We start from the raw sequence: 22682 nt of genomic DNA on the forward strand, positions 1-22682 counted from the left end.
ACTTTGTCATAAAGAATAATGCAAACTCATTACACTTGGATGTGGAAATGAGTTCTAACGGCAGCTGAGCTGGAGGGTTTGTTAATCTGTTTACTGTGGCAAACAGGACACGCGAGTTGTTACTGCAGCTTCCAATTATTTCAGAAAAATATCTTTCCCTAGTTCTACATAAGATTAGGTTGTACATGTTCAGCTTTTCTTTGTAAATCTCTTTTTGAACCTGGAGCTTTGACTTGCGCCATTTCCGTTCGGCCCTGCGGCACTCCCTTTTCTGTGCCCTGACCGAATCATCATTTCTCCACGGCGCCTTCTGCTTATTTTTAACCATTTTAGCCTTTATAGGGGCGATGGTGTCCAGAACATTCAAAACACTAGATGTAACAGAGTTCAACAAATCATTTACATTAGAACATGAGACATTTACATCCTTCAGTCTGAAGAAATACAGCAAAAGTGATAATTAAAACTATTCTTATCCTTTTGTCACATTTTAATGGATAAGGTAATAATAATAATTTTATTCAGTTCAGGGCTGTGGAACTTTTGACAGTACATACAAACTATTATATTTTAAATTTATAATTGAAATAATCCTAATTATGATTGATTATAATTATGATTTTCCCCATATCAAGCAGCTCTGTGAATGAATGAAACGTTCCAAAAACAATAATGATTTCTATTATTCCTGTCTCCAGTCTTCTTTGACAAGGTTGTACTAAAAGCATGACGCGTGGATGGATTTCAGAGTGTCCAAAGACAATGCCGCACTTGTTTCTCATCTCTTCCCCGTGGTGACAAGTGTCTGATAAAGTACTACAGTGGAATGACACCACAAATCCCTCGCCATCACTTAAACTCACCTCTGATTTGCCGCGGCTGAAGCAAGCTCCCTTGGTGAATTCATCGCAGTGCCACTCCGCCTCCTGCACACACAAAAAACAATCCGCTGAGACGTGCAACATGGAGAAGTGTCACTAGTCTATGTTGTAAAATGTTCCCGAACCAAAACAAATTACTGTGCAAGTGGATTTAAAGTCTGAGCACGGGGAAAGGAGCGCAGAATATTAGAAAGTATAAAAACATGTTGAAAACACCCCAAAAATTCAATAAGTGTCGGACTGGGCGTTGTGAATGATACTTGTTCACCCACGGTCCAGGTCCAAAAGTCTGTAACGCTTATTACAGGGCTGGCACTAAAAACTGTTTTGTAGTTATTTTATATACAGTTTTGTGATTATTTTGTCAATCAGTTGTCTAGTCAAACTTATTATTATTTGAAACTTTTAAAACACATTTTTCACCAGATAAAGTTTCAATATTTTGATACTTAATAATGTAAATGTTGTTGGAGGAATGTTTATGTGAAAGTCAGCAAACACTCCCCTGCCTCATTTACACCTAACCTTGTTTTTTCGGATATGCAAGGCGCCATCACAGTGAGAAGAGAACAAAGGGATTCTGTAGAAGATCAAACAGATCCAGGCAGACGGTCTCCAACAAACGTTTGTGATGCCACCGACAGTTCAGTCCATGTGACTAATGGTGTCACTGTAATAATCGTGATTGTTTGCAGTGTATTTCCAAGTTAAAGTGCTGTCACATGTGGTTTCTAACATTTTGTTGTGTGTTTTAAACATGTTGAACATGGCTAAACTTTAATCAGGATTAAGCAGCTCCCTCTTATCAGAACACGCCCTGAGACAAAACTCCTGAACTCAGAGCTCTGAGCTCTCTGTTCTTTTCCTCCCTTTTTCTGTTTGCTTTGCGGACTTCGTTTTTATCGTTTTTAGGCTCAGACGCATGCGTTAGACAAAGGCTGTGGCCTACCCTTGTTTAACTGTAAGATAAGATAACCTTTATTTGTCCCAAAAAGGGGATATTCCAGTGTTGCAACACAGATTAGGCACAGAAGTATAATAATAAAGGGAGTGTCTTCAGAGCCGCAGCGCGCGGCCGAAACTGACATGTTATTTTGTGCCGCAGCTCCAGAAACCGCACCGTTTTAGGGTTAGGGTTAATGTCAGGGTCAGGGTCAGGGTTAGGGTTAGGGTTAGGGTTAAGGTTAAGGTCAGGGTTAGGGTTAAGGTCAGGGTCAGGGTCAGGGTTAGGGTTAGGGTTAGGGTTAAGGTTAAGGTCAGGGTTAGGGTTAAGGTCAGGGTCAGGGTTAGGGTTAGGGTTAGGGTTAGGGTTAGGGTTAGGGTTAAAGTCAGGGTCAGGGTCAGGGTTAGGGTTAGGGTTAAGGTCAGGGTCAGGGTCAGGGTCAGGGTTAGGGTTAGCCATGAGGCTATATGGCAGTGCCGCGGTTCCTGAAACTGCTGGGCCATTTGACCGCGCCGCGGCTCTGCAGCCACGGCCAATAATAAAAACATATAACTTAGAAATTAGAGTTAGGTTTGGCTCTCCACCTTTTGCTAGCTATTCAGAACTTTTTAATTAACCTTCAACGTTTCTGTGGATTTGTTAACAAGATTTTTGTTACAAGACTAATGCAGCAGACATCAACTAAACATAAATACAAACAAAATCTCGGCATATTTGAATTAAAATAAAAGTCCCTTTTGGTTCAAAGTCAGTCAAATTTGTCCATTTCCAAATTAAGGCTTTTTCCATTTTGTCAGTCCAGTCCTTGATCGTTGGTGATGTTTATGTCATCCACTTCTTTGCGATGGCCTTTTTTTCCTGCCTCCAAAAGTACATTCCAAAGGTAGTAAGTTGAGAGGGATGCTAGTGTCAAAAACAGTCTGCAGTGCATTATTAATTTTTGTCCAATATCCCTGAACAACAGGACAGTCCCAAAACACAAGATACTGGGTTTCCTCCCCACAAATGGGATTTTGTGGTCCTCCACTAAGAAGTACATATATTTTCCCACTCATCATCAGTCACATTAAAATCACTCTCTCTTTCCCATTTATTTTCAATATAATTAATAGAGTGGCTGCCTGAGTCATCAATACATTTATATAATTTTTATACTATTCCCGTTGAGGGTTCCGATTTATAAGCTTTAACATAATTAGATCAGAGAGTTACGGTGGTTGTTGCTTTGTTTAATGTCTTGGTTATAATAACTCCTTATAAAAGTTATGTTGCTGTTAAAAGTTCTTTGAATGTGTCAAAACTTTTATCTCTTTAACTTTTATACCCCGTTTTATAGACTACAATGTCTATTACAAGTATGTTTGTGTTGTGTTTTAGAGTCTGTAGTCCCGGTAACAATTATCATGATAAGTTTGATTGATTGTTGCCTAATGCATATTTATTATACAGTGTAGATCGTGTGGGCCCAAAACCAGGGCTCTTTTGGAGACTTAAAACCACTCAAACACACATCAAAGCCTTGTTAAAAACATTACCACATGTAGAAGTGTTTAACGTAGTTTATTGACATAGTGATACACTGAAATAAGTATTGTTAAATGCTAACAAGCTATCATAAATATTTCTTAAATCTAACCCTGCAACGCACCAAAAATATATAGCTGGCCACAACATTTGGAAAAATCATGGTAAATTAGTGAATGTTAGAAAATGGAGCTGGAAGCTATTGACTCATTGCCAAAAGTAAAACATACAGTATTATAACAACCATAATTAACACAACTTTATCATGCTTTTCTTGCTCTGTGCACTACCATTTTAAACACCTCACTCCAGGAAGAGTCTACACAGTTTTAATTCTTTAAAGTAATAGGAATCACAAAAGGTGCAATGGCTTACTTATTTACTCCCAAACTAGATGAGCAGTGGTTTACATTTTTGCCTTTGTTGTGTCACTGGGCAAGAATATTTAAAAGAAAGATTTGACATGACTCTGGCTTTAATAAATACAGACAAACCACGACACACTTGTGGTTTATTGAACACAACATAATTAATTACGTTCTTCTGTGTATTTCATGTGTTGATAATGATATTAATATGCAGCAGCTATACACAGGAAATAAGAGTTTGACTTGTGTAAACTTGGGTTAAAGGTAAAAAGAATGAAATTACATCTTTACTTAAAAATAAAGATGCAAATAGAGCACTAAAGTTTACAAACATGTTCAAGGCAAACACAGAATCCAATTACGGTGGAGTTGCAGACACGAGTGGCAAGCCTAAACGCCACAGTGATTTATGTGGCACAGACAGAAGCTGTGGGTCCTCTGGGACACATGTCAGCCTGATTTACATGTTAAGATCGCCTTTCGCAATTCACCACAGCAGAAAACGAAATACTATTAATCCTCAGAGGGGGTGGTGACTTGCCTGGTCCAATTTCATTCGTTTAATTTGAGTGTGACCCCCGGGATGCATCTCTCATTGATAAAAGTTGCCTATTTTCGAAGACGCGGCGAAGGCCAGACCAACAATGCAAAGTGACATTCAGGATCTGAAGACAGCATGGCAGAGGCGGGAAGATTACTCAACATGAAAAAATATAGGCAAGTACAATGATGGGAACAAGGACAAGTTACACAAGGACTACATCAAATAAAATAAACTTTAAAATAACATAAGCTTTCACCAGGAAACAACAAAACTGTTCAATCTGTTCAAATCTTAATGTGTTTCATTATTAAATCACCCATTCATATGTTGCAGGGTGTTTTCTCAAAATATTTTTTTCTCCCATAAAGTCTTAGAGCACCTAAACCTTTCTAGCTAAGATTTTGACATATTGTACAGAAGTATGTGTTTATATATAATTTAGCCTAAATGTTTAACTCTTAAATACTTACTTTCAGTAAGATATCTAATATGTCAACAAACGAAGCAAGAAATGTAAACTTGTCTTTCCCAAATATGCAGTATTTTGGCAGTGTTTACTCATCTAATGTCTTCTTTATGTAAGAAAATATTAGTATAAATAAGATACATTGATATCTCTAAACGTAGGATTTTTCACAGTCACCTGCAGAGTCTCACCTTAAAGCATAACATGTTTAGAGCCTGTTGTCGCCCTCAGCCGTCTCTGGGCAGAAAACCAGCCTTGCAAAATTACAACATGGACCTGAAGACAACTTGGCCAGAAATCCTGGCTCTTTTTATGTTTGGGAACGTGAAATGTTTTTGTATGTGATTATATCTTATCATGATAAAGCAAAAAATATATATATATTAAAAAACAAAACAAGCTTTTGTGTTTTGTTCCTGACTATGTATTTTCAAAAGGGAGCTTGCTTAGATTACTCTTTTACTTTTACATAAAAATCATAAAACTCATACATAAAATTAAGTGCTGGCATGCACATGCAGCACAGAATGTTGGCTAAGGATATTCTCTATCTATTTATTTATTTCTCTCTCTTCTTTTTTTTCCTCCACGACCAGAAAGCTGGAAAAAAATCATAAAAATAGATAAAATAATATAAAATCATAATAATAGAATAGAATAAAGAAAAACAATCATAATGGTGCATTTTTCCATTTCCAAATTAAATCTGAATGTCATTTTTTGTCTGATGTTTAGTATTTGTTCCATTCTTTTGGACATAATTGAGGGGTATATACGATAGTCCACATTCAGAAATTAGATTGGTCTGTATGAGGCACAGTCAAGTGTCCTTCCCCTCTTTAGGTATCAAGGATATGATGGCTTCCTTCCAACTCGGAGGGATCTAAGCTTTTTCAAGGGCATAAAACCAAAGGAGTAATTGTGTCTTTTAGAGCTTTATACCACTCTGAGGTGAACTCGTCACTCCCCGGAGATTTATGTATCTTAATCTTTTGATTGCACTTTAAATTTCAGTAGTTTCAGGGTTCAGAATAAGCGGTATCGCATCGCAAAATGCGGCGTGTTCAATTGTGTAACCAAAGCGCCTAAAAGTACTGATCACTCGTCAATCGATTGTCAATAACATGTAGGATGCTGTGTGGACATGACGAGTCCCGCTGCTGTCACAGATTGAGTCTGAAAGTAGGAGGAGCCACGTGCGGTAAAGTTAGCGTCACAGATACAGACTTCTGAGGTCAATAGCTCCTAAATGCAAAAGTCTTTGCAGATCATTCACAGCCAAAATACTCATATTTACACTGCCAAGTGACACAACCTCGTTTTAACAATCAGATGCGTATTTTGGGCGCAGTGAATTACACTGATCCGAATGTACAGCCGGAGCCGAGATAAGTGCTTAGGGACCGTCATCAAATGTGCAGCCGGAGCGGTGACGAGAGTACTCAGGGACCGTCATCAAGTAGAAAAACGAAAAATTGAATGGAACGTCAAATAGAGCGGTACAATTTGAATAACGCATAAAATACACCATGATGGACGCCACAGCAACCTTTATTTTTCCGAGTGTAATGACAATTAATATGTAAATGAGACTCCTGCAAATAGTCATCTGATTGATGATGATATGGAAGAAAGTTGTAAATAAGGCCATCTGACTTTGTGTTGATTAATTTGTTCAACAATTAATTTTATTTGCAAGTTTTATTTGAAGATTTTTTTTTCAAAAAGTGTCTAAAAGTTAATTTGTTAAGAGTTTTCTTTAATAGAATGTTTACAAACACATTTAAATAAATGATCATGTTATATCAATGGAAAATATTGATTGTTAGTCACTTTCGTGTTTTGCTATGCAATTATGAAATTGCTATACCAATTTCGAAAAAAAAACGGATTGTTTAGCAGCACCGCTATACAAGTGAAAATCCTTAATCTGAGCCCTGAGTTTCAGCACCTAATTCTTTTGTTTTGCTCTTCGATCATGGCGGCTGAACTGAGAGTGTCCAAAGAAGATTGTATTTACCTCACCATGCCCATAGTTGCTTTGTATATAAACCATATGAGGAAAAAAACAACAACATTGCATTACTGTATCAATATCTGTTGCTTTCCACGGTTAGATCTAAGTTACTAATTCTTATGGAGTATAGATTTTTCATGGCTGAACGGGGATAAAACAGCTAAGGTCCCTTGGCACCTGCCTTGAGGAGAAATGCTTTTATATTTTCCTCTCTCTCTGGGAATTCTGTGTGCATTTTATGAGGAGAACTAAGCCTCAGCAGCATTTGGGGAGCTCAGATACCCATAGACCCATATATCGTCACACTGCAAACAAACAGCAGGAGGGGGTTAGAGAGGATAAGATATGGGTATTAATAGGAGCTGACTTGTGCACCATCCTCTCTCTCTTTTTCCTTAGACCCCATTCTCTCTTTCTCTCACCCTTTCCCCCTCTCTGTCCTCCCCTCGCTCTCCCTCTCGAGCATATGTCAGTTCACATTCCAGGCCAGTGCAGACTATTCTAGGAGCGAGCGGCCACAGACACAAACCACACAGATCAGCAGCGTTGCTAAAGGAACGGCATCTTGCTGTGGGTGCTCCAAAGAGCTTCTGCTGGTCGGACGGGGGTGGGCTAAAACCCGTTAATGGAACCCACACGTACCCCCAAAGGAGCACTGTAAAAATCAATCAGAGTTCATGGGGAAATAACAACATGGATTATTTTTTTTAATTGTGGAAAAGAGGCTGGTTCTATTTTTAGAGTTTAGTTTTTCATCAATATTAGGGATAAGTTTTTATTATATTACATTTTAATTAAGAATTGATTACTTGCACAACATGGAAAGTGAATAAGGCTGTGTTGTGGTAGTAGTATTTTAATAGTGATTACACTACTAATTAAAAAAGTTTGTATGGCTGGGAGAGCACTATAGAATGTAGCTAGACAGTGTTATCACAAAAAATATTAAAATGAATTAATATTTGTTTTTCTAGATAATGATCCATACATGAAAAGGTGTAAAAAGTACTATTCTGGTACCTGCACTGAAGCAGTGTTCATTGTATTGTATTGCTTTTATTGTAGTGTAGTCATTGTATTTAATTCACCTAGACCTAAGCCCAAACTTAAAGTATTTTGGTTCTTTTGGTGTCTCTTGGATATTTTCATGGAAATTAGGTACACAATTTTTCACTGTGCTAAAAATGTGCAATTTTTTTTCTTCCTTTTTGTCAGCAGGGTTGTATCTCATACTTGATCTCCTCCTGCTTGTTTCCAAGGAAATGTTGTTCCTTTGGCTATAATAAATATAGCGCAATAAATAATATTTTATTATTATGTCTCTACTGTTTGTAAAGCCAAAACATCTTATTACGTCAATACTTTCACAGAATCACTAGGCAATTTGGCAGAATTTTGGCAAACAGTTAAATCCTTATCGCAAAATTTGACTCCCTCTTTACCAAATGAAATTATTAAACATTCCGTCAGCTTGAGGAAATATCTTTGATGCTGCTGCTCCATCTGATGCTGTTACTCCAGTACTGGAGAAAAGACCTGATGATCAAGTATGAACACTTTATGTAGTAAGTATTAAATATTTTTCTCTCTCTAGATCCAAAAAAGTCCACTAAAACCGACACCCTCGACCCTTTGTTACTTATGTTTTCAGCCCCACTAATAGTAAATAGTTTAACTCATGATTTTAACCCCACAATTCAAACTGAAAGGATCCCATTACTGTGGAAAACTGCTTTTGTTCTCCTTTTGCAAAAAGGAGACCAGAAAAATGATTTGAATCATTTCCGTCCAATCTCAAAACTATCCTGTCTAGCAAAACTCTTAATGGAGAAGCTAATAAGAAACCAGGTGTGTGATTTCTTATTCAATTTTAAATAGCTGCCAGTCCTGATTTAGACCAGGGCATAGTACTATCACCGCTGCTACCAATGTTATAAATTATATTACTATTGCATTGGACAATCATGACGAATGTGCTGCTGTTTTTGTTGATTTTTCAAAAGCCTTTGATTCAGTGGATCACTGTATTCTCTTGGATCGTCTGGATTCTACTGCGTCTGATACAAATTCTAAAAAGTGGGTTAAAGATGACCTCACAAATAGAGTTCAAGCCGTATCTGCTGATGGCTTTCATTCTGAATTTTCTTTCCTTACTAAAGGTGTTCTTCAAGGCTCCGTCCTTGGACCACTGGTATTTACAATTTATATAAACTTGGGCATGATCTAAAACACAGTAGCATCCACTTGTATGCAGATGATGCAATTATGTATGCTAAGGCACCTGCACAAGTGATTCAAAATATTCAAAAAGATTTTCACTCCCGCCAACCAAATTGTTTATTTAAAATGATTAATGAATTAAAAAAAAAACTAAATGTATGCTGTTCTCCAATAGACAATCTAGTGACCCCCAAAATATATCTAATCCTATGTTTGATGGTAAAATGATACCCATTACAAATACTTGGGCATCTGGATCGATGATAAACTCTCAAACTGACAAATAATCTTAAAGCCAGATTGTCATTCTTCTTTAGAAATATAACGTGTTTTCCTCTTAATTGTAGAAAACAGATAATCCAGTCTACATTTCTTTCAGTTCTGGATTATGGTGATAATATATATATGCATTCTACAGCAACAGTGTTAAACTCAGTTTATCATTCAGCATTAAGGCTCATTACAGGAGAAGGGTTCAGAACTCACCACTGTCAATTATACTCTAAAGTAGAATGGCAATCACAGGACTGCCTTTTGTTTGCGTGTAAGGCTCTAGTTGGAATTTTGCCTTATTATTTAAGTTGATTGCACATACGTTCAAGTATTCACTGTTTTTTAATTTACAGTCCCACGGAGTCAACACAGAGACAGGAAAAAAGGCTTTCACCAACTTTGCTCCCTCCCTGTGGAACAAAACACAGAATAATTTTATGCCTTTTTCTTCTTAATTATCTGTTTGCATAGAATCATGCAGGTGACTTTACACCTACACAAAGTCACGTACTGTTACTTAGTACCCTAACTTCAACGTTACTCTTTTATAGGTTAGTTGGACTGGTAACAAAACTTTGTAACAATATCGCACACGTCACCCGATAATGTTTTGCTCTTTTACTTTTTTCAGCAGTTTTGAATGTTTCCACTCAACTTGCACAGCTCCTATGCTACAGTATAAAAGTAAGTGTTGATTCTGCTGACTACTTTTCTGGCCCAATCCGACTGTCCTGCTGCAAATAAACAGAAGCACAGCCATGGCAAAGCGAGTGTCATTAAGGAGCATTAAAAGCCCATTAACATGCTATTGTTCAGGCACACTGCTCCCAAGATGATTCTGAGCGAAATATGTCGTCTGTCTCTGCCTGAACAAAAAAAAGTAAAATGTTTTTCCAGCACTTTTGAGGAGCTTGAGGAAATAAGTTAACTAATCAAATTTTGAGAGTTGAAAAATTGGCAAGGCCAATTGTCATTCAGTGTATACAGGGAGGGCATCTGAGGTAAAACCTACACAAAATCAATATGTAAAAACATAGACAATTTGTTGTGATTTGTGTTTGTTCTGACTAGTTTAAATGAAAGCCTAATTAAAATGTAGGTGATGCTGTTTGATGAATGTAAATGTGCTTGCCTTTTCCCTATAACACTAAGAGATAAAATAAGTTGGATTTTATCTTTTGCGACCTCAAAAAAATAGTATGATAATAGGCAATTGTGAGTGAAGTTAATACATATTTCCTCTCCTCATTAATGACTGATTTTTGCACATTTTATACATTCTCTCTATTCCACATTCGTCGCCTCCTAGAATAACCCATTGTATTCTTATTGCATCATTATAACATTTGACGCCTACACTAAATCACTAATTCAAGACATTAAAGGTGCATTATGTAGCTTTTCCGGTGGCGAGGCTGCTGCATGCTTGTTACTTTTTGGATTATTATTGTTTTGCCTGGAATATTACACAATTAAGTGTAACTAACTTGCATTTACTTTTGTTTAAACAGCTGATTAAAATGTGCATTCTTACTTTGAGCAGGGTCGCCACTCTCCATAGATCCGACCTGGTTAAATGCCATCCTTAATGTTATGTACCTTTAAATCTTCAGGCCAAGTAAGTAGGGATGTGACATTTTAACTAAGTGAACATACGCATAATACCTCAGATTAATCAAATAAGAGGCTGTGAGCGACAGATATCATTTGTTTTAATTGTGCGTAACTTTTAAGGAGGTACTTTTATGAAACGTGCCACAAATCACCCCCGTAGTGTTGACTCTACGGAGTATTACTTCATCTGCCGTCACAAAAAATGTAAAACTGGTGAAAAGCTTGGGTGGCGTAGAACATCGTTAAAGCGTAAGATGATCAGGTGCATGCTGGGAAAGCTTCACACGAGCGAGAGGCTGGAGACGAGAGGGCAGTGGTATTTTAAAACAGCTTTATACATATCTGCTGTCAAAATATGTTGACCACGGGGACACTTATAGGACAAAGGGGCAGGGGCTCGAGCACAACCCCGGCTCTGTCTGTGCACGTCTTTGGTAAGTGGTAAAGCTTAGTGCAACACTCCATGACCTCCTGCCTACTAATGGGTTCCTATCTTCAGATAAGCCATTATGTCCCAGGCACATTAACAATAAAGGCCTTTGTCAGCAGGAGGTGGGTGCAGCGAGATACCACTGTGGGCACTAGACAGAAGAGAATTAGCACTCCTTAGCCCAAACTACACAGTACATACCAGGCCGAACAAGAGAAACAGTGTAGGCCCATGTCTCTGCTATGAAGGAGTGCGGGGTTGCATTCCTAATAATACTCCCAGACTTAATAAGGAATCTATTTTGCATAAAGAGAAGTCAGAACACATTCTTTTTCCGTCTGTCTAAGAAACGACTGGCCTTGCGATGTGTGAGTAGCAGGGGAATATTTAATCTCTTTTATGAATTTCAGATATTGTCTTTTGATGTACTGGCACAATATTTACTCTTCGCTCTGCAGGGCCGCTGATGTAAGAAGCTGAAACATTTGCACTCAGAAATGGTTTAGATGTCAGGCCTAAGCGAATGGTCGTAGCCGTAATAACCTAATAAAAGATTATGTACTGGTGGAAGGGGCTGTTCCAGTGCGGTGCTTTCACTTAATGGAAAGTCCAATCCAAACAAGGGATAATATTACAAACCTATCTTAATCCCATGCCACTGTATATTCCATGCATTTAAATGGCCAAGTTAGCCATGTCTGTGATTGAATTAGTAATGCTTCTTAAGAGGACACTTTCCATCGGCTCGTCATTATCCAGACAATAATTGAGTGTCAGACAAGTAATTCGATGTGGCAAAAGGGAGATATAACAAGACGTTTGAAAATACTTTTACATACACATTTATATAGTGAGAAAAACATGCAATTCCAATTTCAAAGAATCATTTGATGACTACAAGCCACTGTTGTACTGCGTTTGCTACACGCATTATCCAAATTATGGCAACAATACATACTGCTATTTCAGTCACTACTACTCCCTTCTCTTTTACAATACTATACTACTGCTACTACCAAACCATACGGCTTATAATGTAGTTCCCATGATCTGACAACTCAAAAATATGTCATGTCATTCAAAGCTAAATGACTAAAATCTAGTTTGTTTGATTTTAGAAAAAGATTCAGTTGTAGTCATCTGGACTCTGTTTTTTGGGTAAATACCGGTATATATTATATAACATTAGTTATAGTTCAAGGTTGAAAATAGTTTTCAATCTTTTGATGAATTGTACTCACTCACAATGCACTGATGCTACCTATCCTTGGGTTTATTGACTAGCACAAGTTATAGTCTGCATCCTTCTTCATTTTACCACAGCGAGACTGAACAGCTTACACTGGCAGAACCTCATTCTTAGATCCACGTATAGCTACAAAAGCGAAGGTCGTTTTATGCATTGAGCCAGCTCAGTTATTCACTAACCAACACGACTCATTGTGAAAGAGGACACAATAGACAAAGCCTCCAACTCCTTACTGACCTTTGGGGCGTATATTAACAATAAGACTTCCCATGGCCGATGGTGGGCAGATGTTAAAGAAGAAGAGAGACGTGAATGACACAAAGAGTAGAAGGTTAAATCCAAACAGATGCATTGTATAACAGAAAATGAACTTTGAAGTACTTTTTTTTCATTGAGAAGCCGATATTTTACCGCAAGTTTGAATATATCTTTCTGCAAATATAATTTAACATTATGTGCAAGAGTTAAAATACACAAAGGTGAGTTCTTTAGGTAGTGTTTTGGAGAAAAATAACCTTCTGAAAGCAGAACTTTGGAACAATTTCACAATAATATCTACATTAAAGCCTATTCTACAGTAAATGACTGACACAGAAACAGTTTGAAAGAGAAGTTAAAGGTAAACCTAAACAGTGAACTTGTTAAACTTAAAGCGTTCTATTGCACCACTGCTTTGTAAAATGAGATTATGTATGAAAAATATTAAATGCGTCAGGCTGATACCTCAGTGCTTTTGATGACAAAGTTACTTAGTGTTTTCTTAAGGGCTGTAGTTCCAGTCTGTCAGAGAGCCAGGAGAAATGTGGCCTTTTGTTCTTGACAGTGTTTTCCACATCAGTGAAAATGAGGCTAGAGGTTGACAGTGAGAGAAAGACCTCTTCAAGCTGTTGAAAAGCTGGAAAAAAATTATATTCTCTCTAACCAAGGCTGAGCTCCAGGTTCTGTACTATTAAGATGGAGCACATGGTGCACATAATGTGAGATTTTCCTCTGTGAGACCTGCCTTTCTTGTAAACAGCTTTTAAGACAACCTTTATATCTCTAAGTGGCTGAACTCTTTCTTCTTCAGCAATTTATTGAAGACCAAATCCGCGGCGTGGCCTCAAAAAGACACAGCGGCCAATGCAAGTGTAAAAGTTCTCAAAGGGCTTAACGTGGGTGCCCTTCCCTCTGCACAACTTCTGATGTTCTTCTATTTTTCATTACCTCAGAGCAAGAAGGGCATTTACTGAGGAGATTATGGTTACTGGCTTCAGCCAAGATCGATCTCCGTGTCTCAACTCGATATAAGCAATAGACTGGGCAGTGTTACTTACCTGCTAAAGCCTCTGTAATACAACGCCATGACAACCAGTTCCCTTTAAGACCCGCATGATCCATAACAATATCTTTCCAATATCGTTCAAGGGCAGAAAACACTTTCGAGAGAACACAGTTCAGTTTTTGGAACTAAAGTTATATTTCATGTAAAGTTTCATAAAGTGTTTGCCGAATAACATTTTGATTTACTCGTGATTGAACTCTTGTGTCTTGTTTGATAGCATCATTGGTCCTATTTTTGCAAAGTCACCATTAAAAGCAACAACAATGACTAACTAACTAATAATAATAAATAATAATCTTTAGAACTGTCACCGGTAATTATATTGTATTTATTGGGCCATATTTACCCCCGGAGGCAGCGTTAACGAGAGCCTTTTCCAGGGGGTAGGGCTCTATTTCACTACCTTGCCCATGTTAACGCTGATGTAAAGAGGCAGGACTTTGCCGCTGGAGTGGGATGGTGCCAGTCCATATATGATGATATATCATATATGGATATTTGGTGTTGCCAAAATGTAAAAAAATAAAATAAATAAAATATTGAAATGCAGCCTCTGAGCATTTTTTCTTTATTTAATTCACCTTTATGTGTTTTTGCACCACGCGGAGAGCTCGCCTTCATCCCCGAGTTGCCCAGACTAAACACAGACTAAGAACGCGCACACATCTGCGCTTATAAACTCGACTTGTGATCCATAAACGAAGGCAGGCCGCAGCAGAGCCATGGGAGCACCCCAGACTGCTGCAATGACCTGCATCAAGGCCAATTCATACTTCATAAGAAGCGAAGAATAAGAAGTTCATTCGTGCAACTCGGGCTGTAACAGTCTTTTTTCGGCAATGTAATTTGGATTGGCTAAAACGATCCAAATTACAATCCAAATCCAAAAAAATAACCTCATAAAATTTGATTGCATTCAGTATTTTATAACTTATTTATGCCCATGAAGTTGTTTTATTATGATTATCCATGTAGGGCTAGTAACTCCAGCGCATTAGTTTTGAAGTTTATTAGTTGTGTTTCTGGCCAATCACAGAATGCACCAGTTTGCATTATTCCACCTCATATTTTGGCATAATCAGGTCTTTTGTCTAGAATTCCACCCCCTTCGCTGTCATCAATTGCGCCGACAACAAGGTGTGATGAAATGAGCTCTGCTGCGCCCACGTTAACGCTACATCCGGGGGCAAAATATGGTCCATTGTCTTTAAAAAGTGCCAAGATTCATAAAATTGGACTAAAAAATATAATGACAATAACCTGCTCCCAGATTAAGGCAGTTTAGTACATTTCCATTTTTCACAGTCCCATAACTTATTGATGAATTATTATCTTGAATGACAAAACAGAATTATATTTATAAATTCATTCAATTGTATTTATTTGAAGAAAAACTGTAGTTTCACCACAAGATTGAGGTCACATTCCCCAGTAACATTCTATGATACTTTACCAGTGCCAGACATTTAAACAGAACCACTTTTCTCTGCCAATTGATTTTTCCTGTTATTGGTAGTTTCCAAGGTGTATTTTTGAAGACGGTTGTCCGGGTTCCTGAATACACACTTCTTCTATTCTTTATTTACCGTAGTCTGGCCACTCGCCTTTTGTGGCACCTTGAGTCAAACTCAAACAGAACCGTGCAATCAGATTTGTATATTTCTGTAACGCTTGTGAAATGGATGAACTCATTGGTCCTGTATTATCTAGAACAAAATCTATATTTTCCTCCCTCGGATCAACAGTTTTGTGCTTCACTCATTGATTACGCAGAAATACGTTTTTCAGTCACTGGGATATTTTGTTTGTTGTGAGCCATATTTGCTTTGATACAGATGTACAATGCCTGTCCCTGATTGGCTATCCACCTGTCAATCACGCCCATCTGAACTCGCAGAGATGAAGACGTGACTGGACTTATATCTTTCTGGACTTCACAGCAAATGAACATGACAGGATTTGTTTGATTGTGTTTTGGGATGTTCAGCTCAGTGGGAGGAGCCTGTAGTGAATGAGCCAGTCGAGCTTTTGCAACAGTCTGCTGCTGCCGCCTGAACAAATCACTGCCACTGGGAATGATCTGACAGGTCTGAGCTTCGGGGGAAAGGGTGAAATCACAAAGACAAGCGGAGGTGTAGCTTTTTGCTTGTTTTCTTGCTGTAAGAGGATGCAATTCGTTTGAGCTCCACAGTAATACAAAGCCAACCACCAGCGCTACTCAAAGAGCTTCAGTCGCTCATGTTGCCATCAGAGTCATAGATCTGTCAGATCAGAAACATGGGGCGCAGTGGAGTGAATCCTTCATATTCTCTATTATCTGTGCAATGTCTCAAGAAAATGTTGCAATTAGCTGTTCTTGTTAAATGTGCATTTCCAGTGGTGAAAAGTAACAAAAGTAAAAGTACTGTACTGTAAAAGTACTGTGCTGTAAAAGTACATTTTACAGTGGATACTTTTTACTTTCACTTTAATACATTTGAGAACAAGTATCTGTACGTTCTACAATACAATTTTTTTAACTGGACTGCAAGTACTTTTATATTAAAAAGTAAAACGTACTTCTCTTTACTGTTTGAGACAACCTGAAATAGCTAAAGGTTAATTATTACAACTTCACAGTTCAAGTTGACATTCCAACGTTGAACAAACAAAAAATATACAAATAAAATAAAGCAAATTTAAAATTTCTGTTGAGCAAAAATCAGCGGTTTGTATTTTAGTTTTGATGCTTAGTTTAAATGTTCTTTAATTCTATGGGTACATTTTTCAACTACTTCAAAACTTTTACCTTAGTAGATGTTTTTCATGCAATACTTTTACTTCAGTCATTTCTTTGCTCCTGTATATTGTACTTTTACTTACGAGCACTTCTTCTGTCGTTAATTATTTCCGAGGAAAGGCACGCCACCTGCTTGTTTCCATGGAGATGTGATTACTTTGCCTTGAATATATCACAATATGGCATTCAAATGTTCATCTATCCATTTCATTACGGCTGTTTTTATTCCTCAAAATACATCTGCTTGTCTCCTTGGAGATAATGAAGTTTAATGTCAGACTGTGGAACATTCTGGGCAAAGCAACACCATCACCATAGAGACAATGCACGTTGTGTAGCCTCCACCAGAAGTTATGCTGCGCAGCTTTAAATTAGCACAGTATTTCTGCACATATAATGACACATCATTGTAAGCTCTCCTCTTGGCTCATTACTGCACTTTTAAATCAAATAAATACAAGTGTGTATCTGACACCTAAAACAGTTAAGTGCCATGTTCAAAAATATCAGCTGAGGCTTGAAATGTAAGTACCTTTAGTGAAGAGCACGATTGCAGCCTTCATTAAAACTTTGCACATCATGTTAAGCAGTGCAAAAACATTCAAATAAAGCAGAAATTAAAGCCATATTTAGCACCAAGAAAAAAAAGACTTGATGGGAGGAAAGTGTTGGTCCTTCTTGACCCACCTAAGTCTGGTCAAGTGAAATGCAAAGCAGGGAGGCTTTAAAACAGGCCCGCATTAAATTGGGCTGAGATCCAGCGAAAGATTACAGAGGCATCATGGGAAGACAAGCTGGAGATGAGCCTTTGATTGTGGCTGGTCTGAATTTCTTGTTCCTGCTTCTGGGGCAATACAGCAAGTGAGAATGGGAAAAGAACAGAAGATTGGGTGCTCTGAAAGCACATTGAACATCTTTTAAAAGCATGTGTGGAACAGTAAGGGTCCTCAAAAAGAATAGCCCAGCTTGTATCCTCATTTAACGCCATAGGGAGCATCGCTGGCTGTCTTGCTGTGTGTATGGCGCTCCCGGCTTTTCCAATCCTCTTGTTTTGCACGTTTTATTTCATCCTATCCAGCAAATTCCAACCTCTTTTTTTCTCATTTCCTATTCCAGAAGGATTTGTATCAATGCAATCCCCCCAGTGCCCGCTTTGTTCTGCTCTCTATGCTCTATCTCCAATGGTTTTTCCGGGGTGTAAATGGCAAACAACAAAGATCAAAGAATCCTGGCGGGTACAACCTAGAGAAAAGTCCTCGATGTGCTGCTGTGTGTCGGGTAATTGTGTGGGTTGTAAAAGTTTTTGCTCAGTGGGAGGGTATGGGTTTGACAAGACTAATGTCTATTAAAAAAATGGCACAAATGGAGAAACGGATAATTGGTGTCAATTATATTTGGGAACAATAATAACTCTAGTGGTCAATCTGCTAAACAGAGCCTTCCATAGAATTCAGTTTATGTATTACATAAGATTTCATTCATCCCTGATGAAGGGATTCAAAAGGCACAGAGAAAAAACAAACTTGTAAAAACAAAGCAACTTTTGAAAGGCTAGTTAAAGGTGGTATGGACGATTTTTTTCAGCAATTTTTTTTTATGATATTTCCTCGTGGCGTGGATAAATCATTTGTCCTGCCACGTATCAATCATAAAACGCACCTATCGCTCACCTGCAGCCGCGTCAGGCTCGTCCCCACGTTTCCGCGTGTCTAAGCGCCTGGATCTATCATAATATGGTTCCCTCAGTGTACGGGGCAAAATGAAGACGGAGAAAGACAGTTTGAGCTGACGCAGAAGTGGACAGAAATCTACGGGAGACGAGCGATGCGATGCGCTCCGTTGCGCTAATAAACAAACGCACGTGTGTGTTGTATCAGTCCGCACGGGGGAGTGCGCATGCGCACTTCCGCCTGCGTTCTCAAATCGCCGAAAAATCGTCCATACCGCCTTTAAGATTGACCTGTTAATAGCGGCCAGTTATGATAGTAATTTGAAGTGGAATTGATCAAATGTTATTATGTGTTTGCAAAGCTCAAAAAAATCCCTAATTTGGTTTGACAAAACAGTTTTGTTTTTTTATTAATGGCTGACTAACTTGACATTTATCCAAGCTTTGATATTAGATTGAAGTCTTTAAATCTTGATAACTTGTAATAATATTCTTTACAAACGCTTTACGCTAACTAAAACATCACAGAATTAGACCTGTTTATAGCTTTAGTCGTTTAGTCAATTAGTCCACCAAAACATTTATTAATCGACTAATTATTATACTGGGATTCTGAGGATTTGGGATTTAATTGGGTGTTTATTCTACCCTTTACTTGTACTTTTCTTTACAGATATTTAATTTTGCATGAAATACTTTGAGCTTGTCGTCTTGTGAGTGCAGTTTAGGTCAAATATTTGGTCGGATCATAGAAATACGTCATAGTTTTTTAAAAAGCGCCACACCATGGTCCTTATAGTAGAGCCCTACACCGAATCTGCACACTATGAGTCAAATGTCAAGATATCAACACAGCACTAAGCTTTACAAAGTCACAGCGGGAATAAATCACAAACATGTTGTGACGAGTGACACTAAACTGCTTTACTGTAACTAATATGAGCCGCAGGACGCCGCGGTAACGGTGTGTTTCTGTGGTTCCTCTGAGGCAGTGAGGTGTGTGAAGTGTGAGTCCCCGAGTCAGACTCAGGAGCTGGAGGGACTCGCTCACCTGGATCAGTGTCAGGTCCCCCAGGTTCAGTCTGAAGAGGTGATTTCTGAAAAACAAGATAGAGGCCAGTGAACAAAATAAACTGGTCTGGTACAAAAAAGCAGCTACGTGTATATCAGTCTGTGAAAGTTTGAGGAGCGAGTGAATCATGGACGACAGGAAAGAGATTTACTTTGGAACATTTTGAATTGATATTTGTAATAATTACCTTATTACATTTACCTCAGACATTTGGAGTGTCTGGAATGCCTGCCAGGTGTTTTTTATTTAGTTATTTTTTATTTAGTTATTTTTATTGCATTTCTGTTTCTGTAATTTCTTTGTGATTTTAATGCATTTTTCCTGCTGTGTGAAGCACTTTTAATTGCCTTGTGTATGAAATGTGCTCTACAAATAAACTTGCCTTGCCATTAAATAACTTTGATTGAAGGTGGAAAAGCACTATATAAATACACTGTAGTAATAATAATAATGCAGAATTATAATTGGGCAAAAACGTCTTGTGGTGGCAATACTTCTGTAGTAATCGAAGCACGTGAAGCATTAGAGATAGAACAATTATTAAAATGATTATGTTATTGATCATCTAAATATGTTTGATTATTTCATTTATCAACTTACATCATCATTTAAACCGTTATGTGTCTATTTCCATTCAAATCATGAAACAGAAACATGTAATAATAATTCAATGTATTGAGATGAAATTCAGGCAATCATCAGTAAGATCTAGTTTACTGAAATACTAATTAATTAAGACGCTCAGTAAAACGTTTTTTTATCTAATGCATAAAAAAGAAGCAAACAAGACATTTAAACCTGGCTCAAATATTATATAGTTTATATGTGTAATACATTTCCTCAACACTATTATGCAGCTCTAAAATGTGTTTATCTATTTCTCCCTAATTCATTTGCAATATCTCAGCTTAAACAATGTCTGTTGTAATTGACTTTGTAACAAAATAAAGTACATTCTTCAATTATACAATACTTAATGCACTTTTAACAAGTCTGTAACTTTGTGGCTTTTAAAGTTGCGCTAACTTCCAATTTAATTACTATGTTGTTGTCATAGTATTACACTGAGTGCATCTAATTTATCCAATGTCATAGATATTGATACGATTGTATTCTTTTCACTGAAGTTGAGAACAAAAGGGTGCTTTTTCCTCCTCCTTCTTGTCTATTTTTATCAGGTGAAGCTGAGTAAAGCATTTAAACCTCCCACACACCTCTGATGAATTGCGAATACACTTTTAATGCACTATATAAGCAGAAAAAAGGTAAAGGTTTTGTCTAATCTCCTGCAGTTTCACCACACGTCTGAGACGCTGGCATAAGAGAATGTAAAGTGTGAATATGTGAGAATACACAACTGAAACTGGAGGAAATGAAAGCCTGGGAGCAGACAAAGCTTACTTTAATAGCTCCTTATCCTGGAATACAATGCGCTTTACGTTTTGGAGGCACAAACAAAATAGTTTCAGCGACACCAGCAACTTTTCTAAACTGCTGCTCTGAGAAAATAGCGCCTTATTGTCATTAACTATGTGTCAAAAGACAACTCAATGATTACATACAAATACTTTAAATTAGAACACATGCAGGCTGCAATTAAATATTTAGAAAGAGAAGTGCACCCGTCTAAAATATAATTTTACCACTATACGAGGGTAATACAAACACAATCAGATGCTGTGTAAGATAAAACCAGCAAATATTGGTCTGAAAACATCATAAAACACATTCTATTCATAAAATGTTCCAGTGGAGGAGAAAGATGAAGCGTCTGGGAGAGGGAAGCCAGGACAATACAGCCGGCATCATGGTCTGAAATAATGAAACCATATATTGTAAACAAATGTATGAAGTCAGACTTAATTGTGTTATGCGACAGGGAGGACGTCTGTCTTCAAATCTGATACATAGAGATGTCATTATCACATTTGGTTAATTAATCATCTTGAATATTTAGGGCTTAATATAATCATAAGAACTCAAATAATAATAATTGTGACTCAATGTAAACTCAAACTAACCCTTATGTCATTTTAAATCAATCCAAAATATATACCAAATAGTAATAGTAAAGTAATTTATTTGTTGATTATTTTGTCATTCAGAAGGTTACATTTTTAAAAGCTGCACTACGTGTAATACAATGGGAATACAATTTAAAAATTAAACTTTTGTTGGGTCATGATCTCAGACACTACATGTGAATAATCGTTAAATTGTCACGTTTTCCCCCTTATCATTTTCATTTCTGTTTTCATTAGATCTTTATTGACAGGTGTGGACACATGTTCCATCACAATAATCGTAACACATTCTGACCTCTGGTGCTGTACTGAGCATGTGCGAACTCAAGACGCAGTTTCTCACGGTTAAAAACAGATGTTCTTATGTGTTTAGTTGAATGTATCTTGCTCATTTGTTTGAGTTGTGCAGAAGTGGCTAGTATTTAGTTGCTTGAGTCAGTTTTTGAAGACATTTTACTTGTCTGACACCACACTTTTACTTCTACTTGAGTAATGTTTGAAGTAACAGTACTCTTACTTGAGTTTTGGTCACTCTTCTCACTCTAAGTAAGTAAATATACAGGTGACAGAATCTTTATGTTGACAATATGAAATGATTCAAACATTTGACGCTTCAAACATGATTTGTTTTTGCAATCTTTGTGTTGATTCTTTGAAAACACCAGAATCCGTGCATTATTTAATATCTCATCGTCCGATTACATTAACTCATCAATCAGTAATCATATTTTTAATGTGTAGAAATATGTTTTACGTCCAAACTGTTACTCAGTGCTTTCTACCATTACTTTGAACCATCACTTTTATTATTTTTACTTGAGTAATATTATTTCAAAGTAACATTATGTTTACTTGAGTACACAGTTTGGCTACTCTATCCAGCCCTCCAAACATGCTATATCAACACTATGTTATATGTGTATTCTGGTTTGTCTGAGTAAACAAAGCCGGGATGTTAACACACTAAAAAAATGTTCTTTAAATGGGAAGTACGAGTGGCTGTGAATGTGAACACTTTTCCCTTTCAGCACAAAGAAAGACACAAAAGCACCATTCAAGGTATTTCCAATCAAAGTGCAGGGAGCAAATCTGTTTAAATGAGTCTTTCTTGTGTCAAGCACGTGTCTTTTGTTGCACATACCCAGGACCCAGCCTCTAGGAGAGTAGCTGAGGGTCGCCGCTCCTTTTTACTGTATTGATATTTACATCGATCACTGCTTAACCCCATTATCACTCATACTTCAGACATGGCCATCGAATCACTTTCACACTTGAGTCATCACAT

General features: G+C 37.5%; 1 protein-coding gene across 2 annotated transcripts in view; it reads right to left on the reverse strand.

Moving 5' to 3' along the window:
* sema5a (sema domain, seven thrombospondin repeats (type 1 and type 1-like), transmembrane domain (TM) and short cytoplasmic domain, (semaphorin) 5A) overlaps positions 1 to 22682 on the reverse strand; it is a 216660-nt gene that overhangs the window by 92835 nt on the left and 101143 nt on the right. For both annotated transcript variants that reach the window (XR_011927715.1, XM_072450696.1), the window contains exons 4-5: positions 19353 to 19398; positions 864 to 926 (exon numbers count right to left, since the gene is read on the reverse strand). Coding sequence is in view for 1 of the 2 variants with exons in the window: in XM_072450696.1 (XP_072306797.1) it covers positions 864 to 926; positions 19353 to 19398 (109 nt within the window). In the remaining variant the exon portion in view is untranslated. The remainder of the gene's footprint in view (positions 1 to 863; positions 927 to 19352; positions 19399 to 22682) is intronic.

This window comes from Eucyclogobius newberryi, unplaced genomic scaffold, assembly GCF_026437365.1.
Source record: "Eucyclogobius newberryi isolate DKJ021-1_F unplaced genomic scaffold, fEucNew1.0.hap1 SCAF_18, whole genome shotgun sequence".
Lineage (NCBI taxonomy): Eukaryota > Metazoa > Chordata > Actinopteri > Gobiiformes > Gobiidae > Eucyclogobius > Eucyclogobius newberryi.